Below are 18,654 nucleotides of genomic sequence, written 5' to 3'. Positions count from 1 at the left end.
CTTCCTATTACCCTTCACTGCATTTTCAGATCCCCATTTCCTCTCCTAGTTCTTCCCCTGACAGCCTACTTGTTCCTCGCCACTGCACTGCTCAGTACTTCTTTGATCTGCATTTCTTTCAGGGAACCTACACAGCGTGCATTTTGTACTTAGTCCTCCCTGTCATTTCAATTTACATTGTTAAAGCAGCCATAAACTACTTTACTTTATGTACCTTGGGTATGTTTGTCAAACAAATACTTCTAAGGGCTCGCCTGGTGCAGGTGTTCCTCCCCTGGCCAGGAATCACCTACAAGCTTCATACCTACAGAGTTCAACGAGGGTAAAAGCTCCATCATCCATTAGCATGATGGTGCATGGAGGCTGCCATATCACTTGACCGGTCCTTCTTAAAATTTCCACATTTCCAGTGCTTTGCATGCTGCATAACACAAAGTTGGACCAAGGCCAAAGAGAATATGGGAGGGAGAGCATTAATCGGGATGTTATTTTCCCCTCAACGAAAAGGAGCGTTTGCAAAGCCTAGAGATGAGCCATGAAAATATTTGGTTGTCACATAGCTCACGGCCACTCACTCTCAAATTAATTTTGCAGACAGTCCCTGCCAAGCGGGTTTGGTCTCCACCTTCGCTTAGAAGAACTTAATTTGCTTCGATTTAACCGGACGTAATTCCAGGGTAAGAAGTTCTGGGCTGTTGCAGGTGACGGCGGATGAAGGTAATTTGGAGACGCTGGGTGCTGAAGAGGAAGAGGGCCCCGAGGACGGACTCCTTCGAGCGGCCAAGCCACGGCGGGCCGGGCCTGCGGCAGGGGCTTTCCGCGCCGGGCAGGGCGGATGGGCCCGCGGCGAGTCCCGCCGGCGGCCCGCGGCCCTGCGCCCCGGCAGGGGGCGCCAGAGAGCGACGACAACAAACGCCCTCCCGGCCGCCGCCGGTTCGCGGGGATTGCGGCGCTGATTGGTGGCGGCGGCGGCCCGCAGCGATGAGCGGCGCCTCGCGATTGGTCCGCAGGTGCCGCTCGGAGGGGGGAGGGGGAGACGGAGGGTATATGTGCGAGGGAGCGGAGCCGCCGGAGCGCAAGCACTAGGGGAGCGGGGACGGTGGCGGGCTTGGCGCTGGCGGTGTCTGGGCGTAGGCGGCGGCCGGGGACGCGTGCGTACCTCAGCCTGTAGCGACAGCTGCGATTCCCAGCCGGCGGCAGCAGCAGCAGCCGCCGCCGCTCCGGGTGTCCGTGGCAGCGGCGGCGCTGGCTGGCCCCAGCCATGCTGTGCTATGTGACCAGGCCGGACGCGGTGGTGATGGAGGTGGAGGTAGAGGCGAAAGCCAACGGCGAGGACTGCCTCAACCAGGTGAGGGGCCGCGCCGCGCTCTTCTCCCCGCCGCCCTTCTGCCCCGCCGCCTTCCGGGGGCGCGGCAGCTCGGGGGGTGGGGGGGTAACGGTCACCGTTGGGCAGCGCAGACCTTCCGTGCCTGACAGACGCGCACGAGAGCCGGCGGGCGCGCGTCGCCCCCTCCCTCCCCCCCTCCCTCCCCCCCTTCCCGAGCCGCCGCGCCTGGCGGGGGGGGGGGAGGCGAGGAGCACGGCCTCGCCAGCTCGCGGCGCCCCCGGCGCGCGCCCCGGCCGTTGCGGGCGGCGGTGGCGCGAGGCAGGGCCGTGCGGCGGCGCAACCCTCCGCGGGGGCGTCCGCGGCGGTGGGGGCGGGGAGCCGCCGCAGTCTCCCCGCTTTCCTTCTTTTTTTTTTTCCTTTTCTCCTCCTCCCCCCCCATATCGGATGCAGAGGTTGCTGCATCCCCCGCCTCGGGGCTCTCCGGCCCTTCTACCTTGTCCTTTACAGCGCCTGTGGGAAGGGCAGGCCTCGGCCTCGTTGCTGCAGCCTGCCCTAACTGTCCCTAAGGTGGGGGGCACGAGTGGGACCCACCTGGCCGGGGTGGCGCCGCCCGGGCGGTGCCGAGATGGTCCCCGCGGCCTGCTGGAGCTGTGCTGGCTGAAGCTGTCGTCCAGGTGCTTTCGCCCTTCCGTCGCCACCGCCTCGATGTGGCTGTGGCGGCTGCCGTGAAGATGCTCCATGGAGAGAGCCAAACGTAGCAGCCCAGTTTGTTGGTGGCATCTAAATAAAACTTGCGGGTTGTACTTTTTTCTCCTTGCCTAGAAAGTGCTATTGGTTCTGATGTTGCATAACAAATACTCTCCTCTTCTGGAAATCCACTGACCCTCTTAAGTGCTGGTCCTGGGGGTGAGAAGGGGGGATGGAATTTGACAATGGAAGTCCATGTGGTTTTCGGCTAGTGGAGAAATTCCCAGTTTATTCTTCGTATTTGTCTACATGCTGTTTTGTATGCAACTTAAAATCCAAGTAATTAAGTAATCTTTTGTATAAAGGTGCTTACAGCAGGGTTTGTTTTTTTGTGTTTTAAGTGATCAGTCTGAAACAATACTTGATTCAGGTGATATTTTTTGTCATTATATGTTGTAGCCTCATTATGAAGACCCTCTTTCTTTCAGGTTTGCAGAAGGTTGGGAATTATAGAAGTTGATTATTTTGGACTGCAGTTCACTGGCAGCAAAGGGGAGAATCTGTGGCTGAATTTGAGGAACAGGATCTCCCAGCAGATGGATGGTTTAGCCCCTTATCGACTGAAATTAAGAGTAAAGTTTTTTGTAGAGCCACATCTTATCTTACAAGAACAGACAAGGTAAGGTAAAGATGGTTGTAAGTAGATTTAATTTATTATTTTGTTTTCAATTTCTCTAACTTATGAAAGTGATTACACACTGGTCTTATTTATTCCATCCTCTGGTAATCTTGCTTGACTTTTCTGTGTAGTTTTAAAACCTTAGTGTTATTGAAATGTATTATTCCTTTGGGGAAAAAAAAAAGAATAAAACTGGTAATATTGTAAGTATTGCGTAGCTAGCAATGAGTAATGAGTGTAGGTAATTTCATAAGCACTTAGTGCTGGAAGTAGAAGAAACTAAGCTACCAGTAGCAAATTATTTATATGGTATTTGTATGTCCGATAGTAACCCCTGTTCAGTGGTGTTACTCTAGGTCGTTCTAAACCACTGGTACAGAAAGGCAGGAAACAATTCCTCCCACAGAGCAAAAAACTTGCTGAATTCCTTTTTGTCTGGTATTATGTTACAGTAACTTTCAAATAGCTACAGGCCCTTTGAGGCTACAAAAGAAACAGCTGTTTTGCTTCTTCTGTGGCCAGTCCTCTTAACTAAATTGTTACACTGTTAGCCAATCATAAGGGTTAGTTTTCTAAGATTAGTAGTGAACACTTGCTTTTACTTCTTGAGTTTGATTACCACATGAATTGCAGTTGAGTTATCTTTAAAGAAAGCTGTGCACATATATATTTATGCTGACCTTTCAACTAATTTTCCTGTTAGTTTTAGATAGTACAGTTAATATAAGTGGAGCAAATTGAAACCTTGTGTCTATATGATAATGCCAAACCACGTTTTCACTACTCACCTTAACTTGGTACTTTCAGAATTAAGACCATGGATACAACACGGTTGTTCTGCACAGAATATTTGTCTAAAGAACTTGGTCAGAGGCTGACAGTTATGATTTGGTGTTTATTTCACAGGAAAAAGGTTTGAGCTAGGAGCATGCATATATTGTTTTATTTTTTGAACTAATGTGCAGGGGAGGCTTTTGGGAGCAGTGGTTTCAGCTCATCAATCTGGTTGAAGTTCTCAGAATGCTATGGAGTTAGACCGTAGTTGTCCTATATAATAGCTTTAGTTAGGCAAATGCATTCCAACCAAATTCCAGTTTTGATGTACCTTATTTTTGAAAAATTTCTACTATCCATGGCATATCTTTGGGCTCTTTTTGAGTATTTTCCTTAAAGAAACTTGTCCTTGAATATCTAAATATTCTTAATGAGAATAAGTATAAAAGCAAATAATGAAGGATTTTTATGTAGAACAAAAGGAGCAACACAATTTCATATCTGATGCGGCAGAAGAGATTACCCTGAGCGTGTTGGATGTGTCTCCACACACAGACCAAATCAGGGTGAATCTGAAGAAACCTGAAGCTGATATGATGGGCACTTTTATGCTATCCTTGATGAATGTTTGTTCAACTTCACAAGGTTTTTGCAGACACCTGTGTTCCTGCCTTCAGTGCTGTTAATGCAAAACTTGGCAGGTTGTGCAAGTTAATAGAGAGCTTGAACTGGTGAAACGTACCCCAAGGGCCTACAAGACAGGTTGTGTGGCTAGAATGTAACAGAGCTTGTATATGTACATCAAAGTAGCAAGTACTTCTCTGCTACAAAGATGACTACTTGTTGTAGGTGGGACAAGCTTTCTTTTATGTCTGAATTAAGACTGTTCTAAAACTAATGTTTTTAACAAATAATTTTAAAATTAATTGAGGCTCAGTCATTAGAAGAGATCTATTAAAATTCTGTTCTGGAAAAAATTACTTATAATTTTGGAGAGCAACAGGCATTGAAACTAGTATTTGATGTCATTCTGTCTTGCAAACAGGAATAGTCTTGAGGCTTCAGCTAAGCTGTTCAGTCTACATCCTGAATATTTTTAGTGTTCTTGCTAAAAACAAATACAAGTTGTAAACCAGTTTGCAATAGCTGCCTTTTAGTTGTGTATGCCCGGTAGTCTATGTGTAGCAGACCTAGAATTGCATAGGGCCTGTGGTTAATGTATATTTCTGTAGTGTTGACACTGAGTTTCAGTAGACTTACTTTTTTCTACTCTGGTCTGTCTGCTTGAGGATTTACGTATGCACATAACTGCATTCATACTTAGTTTGCATGTAAGCATATGTGCTATCAAGGAGAAGATGAAAAACTTGTTAAACCTGTCGCTGAACTTTAAATCAATAGGCATATCGTAGAATTGCAAGAATTAGCTGTACAGTTGCAGCTGACACCTTGTTTCTTAACTTTACTTGCAAAGTTAGTGTGCTGGTTGATGAAGAAATGGTGATGGGTATCCTTCGTTTCCATTAGCAGTTATGTCTACAACTGATGTATAGGGTGTTTCTCGCAGAGCTGTTGCCTTCTGGTCCCTTGTGTGAAGAATGCTGAGGAAGTCTCCCAGTCTTTTACTTGCTGCCTCGGATGCTATTTTTACATATAAGTTAGGTGTATGTTGAGACTGCTTTTGAAATCCAGGGAGCTGCAGGTAATTCTGAATTTTGTTGATATGCTTCATCATGATAATAGCTAATGTTATGACGGAGTTGTTACCAGTTTTTCTATACCCTTTGGAAGCTCTGTCAACACCAGTTGTACTGCTTCATTAGAGATCCTTGTCTTGCACTTAAATTTAAAACTTAGGTGTATGTTTGTTTGTTTGTGGCAGTTTAATGTTCAGGTTTCTACATGCTGTGTGAAAAGCTGATCTGGCAACTGAACATCAATGTCAGTGTCTGTTATCTTCAGTCAGTGTGCAATCCAGTGGAAGATTGCAACCTCGTGCATTTTAATCTTATGCAAGGGAGCCTTCTCGCTACTGAGTGCAAAGGCAGAGCAGGTTATACTTGTACCCTTGACCACTGTGGCAACAAACCACCTTCACTAAGTGCTTTGTGAATGGGAGAATTGCATGGAAAAACCCCTGCTGCCTACACTTTCTTTCCTTTTAAAGGGTTAAAAGTGGTTTATTTCTATTGTTCTTTGGATCTCCATTTCTAATTTTTTATTTGACTGCCTGGTACTGAATTTCACCACAGGATTTTGTAGTTTAGAGTTGTTTTCAGTGGAATGGGTGCTTCAGTGCAAGAATGCTATTCAAATTTAACCTGCTGCTGTCAACTAGGGTTTTACAAACAAGTCTGGAATGTGGACAGTGTGCTTGTTCAGAGGAGTTTGAAGAACTATACATTTTTTTGAATGGAAAATCACATTGGCCTGAAAAGGACTGCTATTTTTGTGCTTAGATACACGTGATGGTCCGAGATCCAGATCATAAGCTCTGGCTTGTGTCATGTTTGTTTCCACTGTCTTCTGTATGTCTTGATAGGTAATGCAACAGCCAGTAAAAAAAGTAAAAAGTAGGGGGTTTTTTGTCAGAATGATTTATGGGTGTTTTTAGTATCGAGTTTTATGAAGCACTGAATTACAGTGAGGAGCTGGGACTCGGAGAAATGGTTGTACTTCACTGATCGGAATTTTCAGGGGACTTTTTGGCTGGGGGAGAGCACAGGCTTGCAAGGCTGCCGACGGGCCGGGAGGAGCCGTGGGGCTTGCGCCGCGCTGCTGGAGGGCGGCGTTCGCGGTAGCGGGGTGCGGCTCCGGCGCTCGCCCCGCGGGCTGCGGCCGGGGCTGCGCGCCTCCCCGCCGGGCAAGCGGTGCGGTGTAACTCCAGGTCACTGACTGGGAGTAACCTCGGCGCACAGCTACTCGGCGGGGCGGGCGAATCGGCGGCTGCGGCGCTGGGGCACGGCCCAGCGGCCCGGGGAGACCAACTCCTGATTGGCCGGCACCTCTGTCTCGGGGCGGAAAGTTCTTCTGCTCGGGCTAAAAGCTTTCTTTGTGAAACGTGTCGCGGAGAAGTCTTGAAACTTGCGTCCACCTGAACAATGAGAGCGTTTGCCGAGCCGCACAAGAGGCGAATTGTGCCGAACGGTAGTCCAGGAGAGCAACGGTTAGGAGAGCCTGGCAGGATAAAGTCAACGTTGCAGCGATCGCACAAAAGTAGAAATAATTTTGTAGTGAATCATTTTTTGAGCAATGTAAGATCTGCCCAGATGTACTTCAAAATGGGCAAAGTTATTTGTCTTGTGTAATATGACTGAAAATCAAATATTCATATGTAAGCCGTGACAATTTAAAATAACATGTCAGATTCTAACAAGCCACACAATCTCATGAAGCATTTGAAAGACCTGTATTTTGCCAGCCTTGAGACAGATAATTGCTGTTTTGGAAGCTGTTGAAAGTTGTGTGATATTTGCCAGTATTTGAATTATAAAGTACATTGGTTTTGCAGTGTTACCCAGTTGCATTGATGAATTAGTTAAAATTAAGAACTGGCTTGTAAAATATTTTGGGCAGTTAGATACATGTAGTAGGTACAAAATGAGAAAAACATCCTATTATCCTATAGTATTGGCTAGCCAGTGCAGCAGTGTCATGGTATTTGTTACAGTGCAATAAAACAGTCTGCTGTAATAGACACCAGGGTGAGTTTAATGGATCTGTTTGTCTTAAATCAGAGTTGAATTGCAGTTGGTAACCTTTCACCCACTCTGAGAGCAAATAAGAACAAAGATATTGAGGGACATAACTGTAACTGTGATGGCTTTGCTTTTTCATATGGAGTAGCCTTATATCTGCTTTTAAAAACAGAGTTATATTCTATAGATCTAGAGATCTTTATCAATATATTTTTAGGGAGAACAATTATGCCTCCTAATTTTGATTCCTTTAGACTGCAGAGTTGTACATTTACTTCACAGTAGGAAAGAGCCTTACCCCGTGGTAAGGAGTGTCATACCCCAAAGAGAACAGACAGTTCCTTGGGACATATGCTGATTCTTGCCAGTAGTCTGGCAAGAGAATGGGTTCTTTTGGCTATATTTCTAGTTTAGGAATCATTAGTCATATACAGATACTTGGTAAAGGATTGGGGTTTGTCACTTTTTCCACTGACAGCTGAGTTGAGAGTTTAAAACTTTCAATCTAGTCTTCCGATTTCTATTTGCCCTGTTTTCCTTTCCTTGATTAAGAAAGTAGTAGAAACAAAGTTTTCAGTGTGGAACTTCGATTCTTAATGCACATAATCGTCTTCAATGAGTTAAGAAAGAGAAATTAATTGTGTATTACATATACTCTACACTTTTCATAGTACTTATTTTGTGGGGTGGTTATTGCCAGTTCAGTTGGATGAACACTAACTAGGTGATTTGCCTCCTGTAGGAATTCCATTGTGGTGAAAAATACTGACATCTGTTTCTGGTAGTGGTGTTCAGTATAGTCAGCCTGCATAAATTGCTTGAGGGAGGCAAAAAGCAATTGATGTGGTATCTAGGTTTGACTGGTTTGGTAGCTGTAGTTTTTTGTAAAATGGGCCATCTGCTGAAATCTCCTTGCAACCTCCCCTTTCTACAGCATTTGTATCAAATTATTTGTGCAACTAAAATACATTAATCACACAGTACATTTGATTTTACGGAGTGTTTTAATATGCACATAGAACTTAAATTGTGTGAAAAGCACTGGGGCAAAAATAAGGATGCAAAATTAATATAAAATCACCAGTGTAACTAGTGCTTGAGGAAAGCATGTGATCCTGTTCTAATTCTAAAACTGCTCTTTCTTTTGGAAAGGAAGAAATTCTTTTTCTTTCCGGTCCATCCACTGGGCAGTGACTAACGAAGTATAGCTTTGGCAAACTTGATGCTTTGTCCTCTAATCAGTATTTCTATGTACTGTTTTGAACTACCAAACTGAAATGTTCCATAATTGAATATACAGGAATATCTAGCTAGTGTTAGGTTCAGAGGGGGAACTAAGGCTGTTTTAGGTCATATAGACTGTCTTTTGTACTAATGCTTTCATGTGTAGAACTTGGGCTACAAGTGCAATGGGAAGTTCTGTTTGTTCTTAAAGCTGCCAATGTCCCAACATGTCTGGCAGATGTTAAGATGACTAGGAGCCACAATAATTGCTTGGTAAAGTTCAGAGTTGTGAAGACTTATTTTCTGTGAAGATTTAGATGTGCAATGAAACTTTGGCAAGAGTAGTAACAAAGCTGCAGAATGCGCTAAGAGAATATTAGGGCGGGGGGATAGGAAACATAGCTTTTGTCTGACTTGAGTTACTTGTCAAATTTATGACAGGTAATATTAATGTGTCATGTATAACTGAAGTGGTGAATGATGCAGAAACAAAAACAGTTAGTTTCTTATATGGTGGTCAAACTAAGACATTCTACCAGCAGTGTTGCAAATGCAACCTTTAGAGGACTTCAGTTATAAACAGTCCAGTTTTCAGTTTTAAAACAGTTCATTGTTTTAAAACTCGGTTGGTAAAAATTCCATTAAGCATAAAATACTAACACTGAAATAATTCCTTGAAAAACTGAGTGCCCTTTTACTGCACAACCTGAGTGTCTTTAGAGGTGGGAAAAGCTTTAACAATTTTTTCATCATATCTAGATATTCCTAGAGAGGAGGGACAGTGGATTAAGTGCTATTAAGTGATTAGGTCACAATATAATTTACAAAAATTTACATAAATACTTTCTGGTAACTAATAGAATCTGTAATATGGCCAGGTTTTCTACAGATGATCTGTTGGGTCCTTTAGACTTTGCAGAATTAGATAAGGAACTCCCTCAAGGCTCCTAATGCTTTAGTTTTGCTTGACTGTATTCAGCAATAAAAGCATGTTCTTTTGCCTTTCTGTTTAAGGATCAAAAGACTTTTTTAGTTTTGTGTAAAAAGAAAAAAAATCTGCTTTTATAATCAGATGCTGGCTGGTATCATGTTTTGAACCTTGAAGGGGGACCATTTTGCAATGGATATTAATATAACTTTGGAGAAGTGCCATCTTAAGCTGGATGGGCTAATCAGAATCTGCACTAATCAGAATCACTTTCAGATGTACAAAATGTTTGAAGCCCTCACTGTCTTTCAATTTCTAGATGCTTTTCCTTCCTCAAACACACTTAAGGACTCAAAATAAAAAAAGCCAACAGTGGATTTGCTACTTGAACTTTGGTTCAGGGCAGCTGTTGTAGCAGATCAGTATGAAGTCATTCCCTGTCATTCAAAAACTAATTTCACTGGCAGGCCCTATGTTAGCTAGTTTCTGACCTATTATAGGTGCAGTTCAGGCAATGGGCTTGGGCCAGCAATGGGTTTTTTAGGTGCAGACCAATGACTTTGTGAGATGGACTGTTAAATATGGGTGTTTGTTTTTTCTGGCTCAACAAAATAGCTTACCATAGTGTAAGCCAGGAACCTGAACTTGCATAGCTTTAGTTACTTTGCAATAACTGTCCCTTATACATGCCATACCTTTGTCCCCTTTATCAGAAAAATGCAAAGTAGCATAGTCTCTGAAGTGTTTTCCCTTATGTGATAGGAGCCAGTTACCAGAAGTTACTGCACATTAGCTGATGTGATGCTATTTCACACTGGACCTTAAACTCATTTGTCTACCTATGCGATTACTGGCTTTTTAGTAATAGAATGTGACAAGCCATGCCTCTGCTGTAGTTGTTTCTGTAATGCATCTGTATTTGCAGGACTGATCTTCTGTTTTTCAGCTCCCCTCTTGATGTCAATAAGGTCTTCCCAGCAAGGGGAGAAGACTGACTTTTCCCTGTGTAGTCACTGCTGTTATATGCATAAAATAAACTGAAGATACAAGCATTTAGGTGTGGTAGTTGTAAACACATTTCAGCTAATGAGAATAAAATTGTCAGATATTTCTGTGAAATACTGTATGTGGAATTAGTACATAGTTATAATGACTGGAAAACCTGTTCTGGTATTAACAGAGGATCAAAAGTGCATGAAAAGACATTTATGAAATGTTGATTGGAATTAGGGAAATGCCTACTATTTGAATTTATTTTGGCCTTAGTGTTTTAGTAATTCATCAAATACTGTGTCTGGATTTATGGACTGAGCCCCAAAAGGAGTGTGTACAACCAATGCATTTTAAAAGCCACAGATATGCCTTTCTGTGGCCCAAGCCAAGAGAGTTCTGAATTGGCAAGATAGGAGAAAGGGATTGGAGCAGAGGTGTGGGACTTGCTCCAAAAAAAAGCCTGAACAAGGAATAACCTGCTAACAGTGGAGACAACTGTACTGTCTGAAGTTCTGGTCCTCTTGCCACCTAAACTTGTGTCCTGCACAGAGTGAGGATATTAGCTTCCACCAGACCCCTGCTAGACCTGCTGCAGTGTGGACTGATGTCTAGACATCAGTGATGCAATTAAGCACCTGTGTAACAACTGCAATGAAGCTCTAGCATGCCTCAAACTGCTTGCAAAGTGAGGTGTTGGAGCTGTGACTTGTTGCAGGAAATGGATTGTAGGGCAGCTTATGGGATAATTTAATACCTTTTTTCCTGATTGCAAAAGTTTTGTATACGGGGCATCTTTTGGGCCAGTATTTTCTTAGCTGCAGCATTTACCATAGTAGAGCTAAGAATGAGCACAAATTTTGTAAGTTATGTAATTGCTATAGTGCTGAAGAAGTAGCCCTATTTGCCCTGTTGTACAATGGAATTGTAGAGTGCTACAACAGAATATACATAAGCTATTATCCAAAATTGCTGTTGGAAGGAAAGCTAATCACTTACAAGCATCTTCAACTTCAGTGATGAATGATTCAATATAGCTTTTTAAGAAAAGTAGATTGATTACATTTAATTTTAGAAAAGTAAAATGTAAACGTCCCATTACTGTAGAAGCTAAGACATATCCCTGTGGGTACTAGGCTTCATTTATTGAAAGATTTTTTTCAGTGATGTGTAACTACTTCTGCATCTGGTTTCCATAAAAATTTTGAGTCTTAAGAACAAATGCTAAGAAATTCTTATTGTCTTCCCTGAGGGGAGAGAAGTATGAATTTATAGAAGTTAAGGTAGAGTATAGGGGAAATTAGCAGGCTGCTGTTAATGTTGGTGGAAATTTTGATTTGTCTAACTGATCTGTTAGGTAATTAAGAGCAGCTGTGTGAATTTTCCAGCTAGCTGTCAAATGTGCCTTGATCCCAAATGTAAAGGTTGGTCTGACAAATATGCTCACATAGTAGATGTTTTTGTATTTTATTCCACAATGCCTTTTCAAGTTTCAAGTTATTCTGTTAATCATGTCACTGGCAAAAGCACCATCTTCCCTTTGACTGTGGTGGCAGAGGCATTTCAGCTGTGTAGAGAAAGTGTGGCTTTTCCTGTTGCATGATAGATGTGTGTATGCCGTTTTGGGCTGCTCTTCACAAATTCATTTTTCTGAAATGCAGGATAATTTGTAAACGGCAACCAAAGAAATTTAAACATAGGAAAGTAATCCAACTATATTTCATTGATATTTTACTCACTAAATTGAAATTCCTAAGTGGCCTTAGGAGTTAAAGCAGTTCTTATTCTTAAGAACATGATATTAAAGTACTCATTTCTTTTAATAGCGCTTTTAGATACCATCTTCAGTTGTAGCCTCATCTTTAAGTGTCAGTGACTAAGATGGAGGCCCTTTTCTTTCCCTTGTGCCAGACTTGGTACATTCATTGCAAATTCTTGATTACCAAGCATATCTGAGATGTTATTTGATACATATCTTGATTACAAACATCTTTTAACATTTTGTGTAAGCAAACATTTCTGATTCCATTGCAGGCATATGTTTTTCTTGCATATAAAAGAAGATCTTCTTGCTGGTAATCTTCAGTGTTCTTCAGAGCATGCAATTGAACTTAGTGCGTTGTTGGCACAGATGAAGTTTGGAGATTATAACCAGAACACTGCCAAGTACAATTATGAAGAGTTGTGTGCAAAAGAGCTCACCACTACCATTTTGGAGAGGTAAAAAGAGCACAATGATATAACCTCCTTTTTGGAGATCAAAAGCATAAGATTTTGTTATGCCCTTAATTGCTGATGCTATAGTGTATGTTGTGTTAAAAAAAAAAAATTAGGTAGCTTTGGAGATCAAAATACAACCTGAATGTTTAACTAATATTCTGATTTCAGTTGATTTTTAAGCTCAATTATGAGCAATTCTTTTTGTGAAAAGCAAAAGCTGTTGAACTCTAGTACTTGGGGAGATACACGTATCTAAATACTTGGAGCAGGGTAATCAAACTGCAAGTATGTCTTAGACCTACACTTGTGAAAGAAAGTAACAAGAATTTATCTGGCTTAGTACCCTAACACTGAGAAGTAAACAGGATTCCCAAAACACCTTCATAGCTCAATTCCTGAATATTGAGAAACTTTCAGTGTGTCATGCTTTCCTGTAGACTTTTTTTAGTTATGAACTTAGTGGTTGTTCAGGTAAATACGTTGGTGGGGGGGTGTTAGTTGGAAAGCCTTGAATCAATGTAGCTTTTTAATTTCTAAGCAAATGCACAATATTGTCTCCTGAACATTCTCAGGATGTTTTGGTAATTCTCAGTTCTTTCCAGTTCATGATTACTGGAAATCTATAGCCAGATAAAGCAGGTCGGGAGCATTTAATAATCTGTTTAACTAGGTCATCTGAAAAGCCATGTTAAAACAAGCTGCTGACAGTAACGGCACATACTTGAGTTATTTCACCTATCCTTAATCTTTTTATCGACAGCATTATTGCAAAGCACAAGGAGCTAGAAGGTCTAAGTCAAGCTTCTGCTGAATACCAGGTTCTACAGATTGTTACAGCACTGGAGAACTATGGGGTAGAGTGGCACTCAGTGAGAGATAGTGAAGGGCAAAAACTCCTTATTGGTGTTGGACCTGAAGGCATATCCATCTGTAAAGATGACTTCAGTCCTATCAACAGGTATGTGTTTTGTGGAACTATTTTCATCTTCCATTTTTCAGAAGTACTGAGCATGCCTCTAGTTCTTACATAAATATACAAAACTGCTTTATGAATTACTAAAAGGAGCTATTGGAGTGTAGGGTCTGAGGACACTACCTGCTTATAATCAGGATGACAACTGGCCTTTATACTCTTGATTTTTATATGTATTTTTGAGGTGGCATCCTCAACCCAGCATTACAGACAACAGTTGGAGATCCTTGTAACTTCTGATAAAAGTGCACTGTAGTAGTTTGTGGAAAATGCCCTTATCCTGAAAAGCTAAGTAACCTTTCTTTTTTATATTCATTTATAGGATTGCTTATCCTGTTGTTCAAATGGCAACTCAGTCTGGGAAGAATGTATATCTGACTGTTACCAAGGAGTCTGGTAATAGTGTAGTTCTCTTGTTTAAGATGATCAGTACAAGAGCAGCAAGTGGACTCTATAGAGCAATTACAGAGACGCATGCATTTTACAGGTCAGTGTGGCCGCTAGAGTCAACTGCTGCTGGTCTTCTCCACAGTATTTGAATTAAGTGCTTAAGCAGCCAGCAGTCTGACTGCACTTCAGAAATTCTCTGCAAAATTTCATTGTCTTTGCAGCCTCTACTTTTCTCTTAACTCCAGAAGCTGAACAGGTTTTTGCTGCTTTCCATTTTGTGGGGTGGGAGTACAAGGCAAGTAAGCAAAACTTCTCAGTCTACCACTGTGAATAACAGCACTTCAGAATATAAGCTTACTGTGTTCTTTGATACTTTATAAACAATACATACATTTCTTGTCCCTGTGTAAGAGGGAGGATGAGAGAGCAAAGGAGAAGAAAGATCATGTCCTTCAGAATGTGTAGGTGTAGCTTATATGCACATGTACTCCTTGTTTCTCCTTTATTTGGTTCTTCCAGTTGCTAGAAGTTATCTGTATGCCACCTTCCCATCCCATGTATGGAAATCTTCCTACAATTCCTCTGTCCTTGCTCACATGCCCAGGATTTTGTTTCATGCCAGCAGCTATCTGTGTCTTTATTCTATTGTTCTTTGAGGTAGGGGTGCTATACTCATTTGTTGATGGCTGTTTTTTTTTAAACCCCTTTTCATTCCTACTGTGAGGTCCAACACAGGTCAGTAGAACTAACTGTCAAAGACACTTAGTGGTGTTTTCTCTAAATTAACCACACATCAGTTTCAATTACTTTGTAAGAGAAGAATTGAACTTAAAGCACAGGAAAGTAAATACACTAGGCAAAGACCTGTCCAGCTTCTCAAATTAAGATCATTTAATACAGTTACAGCAATTAACATCAACTGGTTGCCTTTCTAACCACTGCAGGTAATCAGCAGCTAACCACTGCTTATTTTGTGAGCCTGAAGTGAAGCATGTCTTGTTCTGCTCTGTAATTATATGCCCTTGCACTGCTGTTTTGCACTCTTCATACTTTTTTCCAGGCTATTAAAGCATTATATAACTTCTTAGACAGTCTTAACTTTTTGATCTTTGTCTCTGCTTGTAACTTCTGCAGTCCTTCGCAGTTTCTGATTTTAATTTAAGCAGAATTTTAGTTAGGCAATAGCATTTGGCCATAAGCTTAGATCTTGGACCTTAGGCCCTGTGAGGCTGTAGTCCTTGTGTTCTGTGTTTGTGTTTTCTTTCCTATGTTGTCTAGAGAAGTTATATGCCTTAATAGGCTTCTGCAGATTTAACTATATCACTGAAATATGTGACAAGCATGGTTAGGGTAGCTGAAATACTCAGTAGCAAATACAAATGCCTTAATTTAATTCTCTACATTGCATTCACACTGGTTCCCTTCAGATGATATAATACTAGTGTATAAAGTACTGAGTGGAAATTTGGTTAAAGACATTACTTGACTCCATGCTAAAAATTTTCGAGAGCCTGTATAAAGAAAGAGGTGTTATGCCAAAGACTATTAATTGGATTTCTTTAATGCAGTGATGGAAATTACCATGTACAGAGATGTTGGCAAGCTGAACTGTGGATTAAGCAAGCGCTGGCTGTTTATATTAGCATAATGCCTTAAGTCCCTTCCATAGGCTGACTCCAGACACTTCATATTTTTGAAGATGTAAAATAACTGTTGCTTTTCCAGTTTACGCTTTTCAAAGTAGAGTTGTCATGCAAACAACATTCAGGAGCTTGAATATTACCTCAGACTGCTCTGTTTGCTTTCAGTGCTGTTAGTTCAACTTTGGGAACAAATTATTGTAGGGATAGGTTTATTGGTATTAACTAACCAAGTTTTGCATTTGTCCTGTTTTATAGGTGTGACACTGTCACCAGTGCTGTCATGATGCAGTACAGTCGAGACTTAAAGGGTCACCTAGCATCTCTATTCCTGAATGAAAACATTAATCTTGGTAAAAAATATGTCTTTGACATTAAAAGAACATCAAAAGAAGTTTATGATCATGCAAGGCGAGCTCTTTATAATGCTGGCATCGTGGATCTTGTTTCAAGAAGTGACCAAACCCCACCAAGTTCTCCCCTTAAGTCTTCAGAAAGTAGCATGAACTGTGACAATTGTGAGGGTCTTAGCTGCCAACAAACAAAAGCTCTGCAAGAGAAGTTGCGGAAGCTAAAGGAGTCCATGCTTTGTATGGTGTGTTGTGAAGAAGAAATAAATTCGACCTTTTGTCCCTGTGGCCACACAGTATGCTGCAAGACCTGTGCTGCCCAATTACAGGTAATTGCAATGCCATTAAATGAGTTACCACATATGTGGAGGCTTTGGTTTTCTGTATACTTAAGTCATGGATTAATATGTTTACATTGATATTGTAGGAAAACTTGTTTTTAAAATTTTGTTTGTGGTAAACTAATTCCAAAGAACATTCTGTTTAGATGACATGTTTGAAAGATAAGTTTTAGCTGTGCTAACTTGCGGCGAGAGTAAGAATTAGCTGCATGTTTCTCATGATACCCTGTTTTAAATATGGCGATTATGGAAAACTGCTCTGTTATTGTGTACATGGAGGGAAGTCTCCAATAAGTGTAGAGACTCTCAAAATACGAAGTAAACTAATTTCCTAATGTTTTTCCTTTCCAGTCGTGTCCTGTTTGCAGATCTCGTGTAGAGCATGTCCAGCATGTGTACTTGCCAACCCACACCAGTCTTCTCAATCTGACTGTGATATGATCTACGTATACACTTTGAACCCATCATGTACTCTTTAAACTGCACTAATATGAATGCAACCATTGATTGTGAAGGCGGCAATCACTCTGGCACCTATCCACGATCAAAAGCAAAAATACTGCATTTTTTAACATAAATATTCTTTGTTCAGCATGTCCAAAATGGTTTGGGACATCTTTTGAGAGCAGAAGTGTAATTGATTCATGTTACTTAAAAGGAGAATGATGCATAAGTTTGTAGCATGGCGGCATTGCCACAAAGCTAGGTAACCCTGGAGAAATGTGGTGTACACATATTGATATACCCAGTGGGAGCAATGCAGCCTTTTGTTTTACACTCTAAAGCCTTTTCAGTACAGTCACTCCATTTATTTTAATAGTAAGACTAGCTTTTGCAAATATCAGTTTAGTATGGCTCATAGTTTCTGCTTTTAGTAAACTGCTTTAAAGAGGAGAGAACTTTAAAAAAAAAATTGGTTCTTAAAGTTACAAGGCTTCATCAAGCAGCTGTGTTTAACTCAGAATTCTATTAAATAGAAAACAATTCTGAGAATATAGCTTTGGAAGAGTAGGACAGGTTTGTTAATATCAAAGTGTTGAGGGTGAGTCAGGAAAGTCTTCTGGTTGCAATGTCCTGTGGAAGCACTGTTATGGGACTTCATTCACAGCTCTCAGTGGGCAAGGTACTCCCAGGTTTCCCACATCCAAATTGGCTGGTGGTCTCGGGAGCTGCAGTGAGCTGCCCTTTAAGTTGGCTTTATTTTTGGAGACTGATTTTAAACTGTTAAACATGTACCATTAACTTCTAAAATAAGGGTTGTGTATAATTTTAAATGCTTTCTTCAGTTAACATCTTTATTGGGTAGGTCATTTCCTGCTAAAATGTTTTTAATCTCCACCCCCCTACTTGGGCATTTTGGGCTCTGGTTTCCTAGTGTATTCTCCAGGGTACAGAGGGAACTAGAGACCATGTTTGGGTGCAATACTGGCTTAATCAAAGCTAGAAAAGTACACTGTCACTTTACTGAAATTTTCTGACTATACTTTTCATATTGCCTTAATGTAGCAGTAATGTGTGTTTATGCATCTGTTTCTTTGCACAGACATTTTGTCAAAATATTAAAACTCTACTTTTTTATGACACATTAGCATATAAACCTTACTCTAAGAGGGTATTTATTTTTTCACTTTGTAAAGAAAATTTTGTTTCCTCATGAAGCAAAAGCTTTGTCCTATATCGTAGGCAACTTCTGTCTTTTTATATTCAGATTAATAAAGGACTTTAAAAATCTACTTTGTGTTATTGATAAGACTAATTTTGTTCTGAAATTCATCTGAGGCATTACTGAACTGAAAATACAGTATGAAGTATTTTCATGTTTACAGTCTTGAGTGTTGTGTCATGTTTTAAGAGGTAATGAAGTTTCCTCAGGTGCATGCAAATTTCAAGGGAGGGAAGAAAACTGACATGGTATAACCACCTTTGTTCAGGCAGTGTACTTTAAAACAGCTGATGTATTCCAACTGTAAAATAGCCTTCAGAATTAACTTTGTGAAGAACTTTCCTACAGTAAATTGCCCCAAATATATGGGGTATATTCCAGTGAGATGAGAGAAATGAAAAAAATGCAGCTGTAGAGTTGGAGTTTCAGCAGTCCTGCCTAGGAAAGTTCTTAATTACAGATGTGGTGGTGTCTTTTTTGACTGAAGCTATTCATATTTACAAACTTATGACTCTACTTTCACATTCTTGAAGAGATGGTGCTTGAGTACTTCCAGCATGGTGTTCTGGCTTAGCCCCACCAGTAAGCTGAAGGATGTGAGACAGTGCTTTCTAGAATCCATGGGGCTCTATTCTGGCAAATGTGAACTGAAGTCACTTAACTATGACCTTTTAAAATGAATTTATTGCTATTTAAAACCAATTATTGCAGAGTAGCATGTCCTATTGTCAAGACAGTTCATCAGGGATTAAAGCTTGAGGCCCTGGACC

General features: G+C 41.1%; 1 protein-coding gene across 1 annotated transcript; it reads left to right on the top strand.

Annotated features, from left to right (window-relative positions):
* The first annotated feature begins 1,215 nt into the window (after window positions 1–1,215).
* On the top strand, window positions 1,216–17,954 carry MYLIP (myosin regulatory light chain interacting protein). The gene is made up of 7 exons (XM_050891650.1): window positions 1,216–1,348; window positions 2,503–2,693; window positions 12,342–12,527; window positions 13,288–13,485; window positions 13,823–13,987; window positions 15,789–16,209; window positions 16,573–17,954. The coding sequence occupies exons 1-7, from the start codon at window positions 1,262–1,264 to the stop codon at window positions 16,660–16,662; spliced, it is 1,338 nt and encodes a 445-aa protein (XP_050747607.1). The 5' UTR covers window positions 1,216–1,261; the 3' UTR covers window positions 16,663–17,954.
* The last annotated feature ends 700 nt before the right edge of the window (window positions 17,955–18,654 follow it).

The sequence above is a fragment of the Gymnogyps californianus genome, chromosome 2, assembly GCF_018139145.2.
Source record: "Gymnogyps californianus isolate 813 chromosome 2, ASM1813914v2, whole genome shotgun sequence".
In the NCBI taxonomy this organism is placed as follows: domain Eukaryota; kingdom Metazoa; phylum Chordata; class Aves; order Accipitriformes; family Cathartidae; genus Gymnogyps; species Gymnogyps californianus.
Note: the sequence above shows the minus strand (reverse complement) of the source record. Positions and strands in the feature narration are given on the sequence as shown.

Excerpts from the sequence above, each read along its gene's own strand:
- MYLIP (XM_050891650.1), top strand. The coding sequence starts at position 1,262 with ATGCTGTGCTATGTGACCAGGCCGGACGCGGTGGTGATGGAGGTGGAG. Across the intron at positions 13,486-13,822 it reads GACTTCAGTCCTATCAACAG|GATTGCTTATCCTGTTGTTC; the intron begins GTATGTGTTTTG and ends ATTCATTTATAG. Across the intron at positions 13,988-15,788 it reads GAGACGCATGCATTTTACAG|GTGTGACACTGTCACCAGTG; the intron begins GTCAGTGTGGCC and ends CCTGTTTTATAG.